The following is a 2,769-nucleotide window of genomic DNA, read 5'->3' on the forward strand; positions in this document are numbered from 1 at the left end:
CCTACACTTTTGAATGTACGCCGATGCTACATAAGTACCGTGAAACATGAATTCAGCCGCTCACGGCTGCCGTTTACTCCTGCGCGGAAGGCTGGAGATACTCTGATTTTTGGAGCCACCCAAACAGCCGCATTCCATGTGGTCAGTGAAATCCACAACACCCTCAGGTGTCCTACTGCTCAAATGCCCGTATTATCTGCTAACCTGCCACTCGTACCTTGTCATCTGGTAAGGGTGGGTCCCTGTGCGGTACCAAGCACGGGGTGCTAAATGCCCGCTGCGCGTCTTCTCCTCCACCTTCGTGGTTTCTTCTGGCTGGGTTGTTTCACATGTATGTGTCGGCATGATCCACATGCGCATATCACTTCATACTTGTTTGCCTGCATCTGATGCCTCACAGTCCACTTTGCATCAGTTGACGTACCGTGACTTAAGTAGAGGTTTAAAAGCGCGTGACAGTTCCTCGCCAGCTGCCCACCATAGCCGATGTCCACCATGACGTTCGGCCGAACATCACGGTGGACAGGGGCTGAGTAACATGGCCTTATCGGTGGCTGCAGCCCCGTGCAACTGGAACCCCATCGTCCCACATTGATCCAACTGTGAGCCCTTTAGTTGGGCATCGGGGCTATAACATCTCCTGATCGGCGCTCTGCACTTTCTACCAGTTCAAAGGATCTCATTAACAACACTGCTACCGCTCTTAGCAGTGTGCAATGCTCCATGTACCACCAAACTTGACGGCGTCAGTCCTCTCCCCCTAAGAAAGATAGCAGTCGGTCACCCTCCTACGGTCCTGCACAATCACCATGCAACATCTGAGATCCTCGCATATCAGTGTCCACCGTGACGTTCGGCCGAACGTCACGGTGGACATCTCCAGATCATGATATCCCGTTCGCCCAGGACTGTCTGAGGTGCAATGGTGTCACACGCTCGCTTATTTCACTTCGCCTGCGCAGCCATCAACCATGCCATCTGACCCATCCACCATGGGTGTTTGGCCCAATCCACCGTCCACCAAACCTCAGCACACACACGCTAGTGGTCAGCTAGTGGCCTGCGGATTAGGTTGAGGTTGGGCAGCAGGCCAGCCAGTCTTTGAGTAATATGCAGGTGCTCTCAGCATCTACAAGCGCAGAAAATTGATTAGATCCTCATTCATGAGCCGCGCGGTGCTCGGTCACCAGAATGATTCGCCAGCGCACATCCTCTCAAAGGCAGAAGTTGAATGTCACCTACAAAGGCCTCACACACTCCGGCCCCACAAAGGCCAATCGCCCGCCTTGGCTACAACCCATATATACCCGCCACTCCTCGTTCACGCCCCATTCCTCCCAGGACGGCTTCTCCTCTTCCTTCCTCCCTCCCTCAAACTCACATCCAAAACTCACTTTCTGCTGCCGCCAAGTCTAGTCTCCCCTGAAAAAGATGAGTACTCCCGATGTGTCCCACCTATCCACCCAGCCTGCCCCTGCCCCACTCCATGTTCATCGGATAGGCTTGTCTTCCACACCACCTCCCAGTATGTCGTTTCTCGCTCATGCTTACCCAACTTTTGCAACAAAGCTAATCCGCCATCGTTACAGCTGACCAGGACCTGGAACAAAATTGTCCCAAAGCACCACTCCCGGCACCTTCTTTCACCGAGTTTGCCCTTCAGAACCTCCCGCTGCCGCCCCCCACCACTCTGAATCCTGAAGAATCGGTCCTCCCAACTGAAATCCAGGAAATTACTGGAGAGGAGTTCAATCGATGCATTGAAGCTGCCGAGCGATCAGCTCAAGCAATTCTTGCCCTCAAGCTACCGCGCAGCTGCAAACGCAAGGCTCAAGACTTAGCCTCTTCCCTCACTCGAAGCAAGCGCAGTGAGTCCCTCCTTCTCCCTCCCGATTACCACCACCCCTAGTTGGTCACTGACATTCTGGACGCTCTCCAACAGCGTGGGAGGAAACCGGCGCTGTCCCCGATGATGAGGATCTCAAGATCGCGCAACCAAACAGCCCCTTGACCACACCAGTTTCATTGGGGAAGCCTACGCGGAAGAGGACAACCACCAAACGAGTAAAACATAAATCATCTGTCAAACCAGTTGATCTGCTTGCCAAGACCCCAGCAGCTTCCAGCACTCCCCCAGCGCCAATTCCGCCTGCGACTCTGACCGCCCAAGCAGGTCTCCTCACCACAACCACTACTAACCATCAGCCATCTCTTTGGGAAGATCCGCCACAGGAGACTGGCAGCGGTGGATCAGCCCCCGGCATACCCCCGCTAAACGCAAAAGAAACCGTCGAGCCACCAACACCCGGCAGCCGCTCAGAGACCGACGGTACACCTCTCTCGCCACTTACTAGAACTGCCGCCGACACATCCGGCTCTACTGCCTCAAACCTCACTCCAGACGTGGGAGTCCCCCTTATAGCACACAGCCACCTACCACTCCCAACTCATGACCAAGCCTCAGCAGATAACACACGATCTGGTGAACCCAAATCACCCGTGCCGCTTCACCTTAGCTCCTCGGCTCCTGCCAGCGGTCCATTGAATCCTACCACAACCGATCCTCATCAGCCTCAAACTCAAGGATCCGCACCGGCTTCCAGCGCACCACTTCCCCACCTGACTATCATCAAGTCCGACGCAATCCGAACACAGGTAATTGATGTTAGTCAAGAGGTTGCTGGATCCAAACCATCCTGGTCTAAGTATGTCGCGACTTGGAAATCAATGTCGCCCTTACTCCAACACTGCGCCCAAGCATTTCAGCAA

The 2,769-nt window shown here is 54.5% G+C and overlaps 1 protein-coding gene across 1 annotated transcript; it reads left to right on the top strand.

Annotated features, from left to right (window-relative positions):
• Nucleotides 1-1,431: 1,431 nt before the first annotated feature.
• PtA15_18A443 (uncharacterized protein) lies at nucleotides 1,432-2,545 on the top strand (the record flags this gene model as incomplete). Its single annotated transcript, XM_053164981.1, has 3 exons — nucleotides 1,432-1,525; nucleotides 2,117-2,409; nucleotides 2,459-2,545. The coding sequence occupies 3 exons, from the start codon at nucleotides 1,432-1,434 to the stop codon at nucleotides 2,543-2,545; spliced, it is 474 nt and encodes a 157-aa protein (XP_053028937.1).
• Nucleotides 2,546-2,769: the final 224 nt, after the last annotated feature.

This window comes from Puccinia triticina, chromosome 18A (genome assembly GCF_026914185.1).
Source record: "Puccinia triticina chromosome 18A, complete sequence".
NCBI classification, from domain to species: domain Eukaryota; kingdom Fungi; phylum Basidiomycota; class Pucciniomycetes; order Pucciniales; family Pucciniaceae; genus Puccinia; species Puccinia triticina.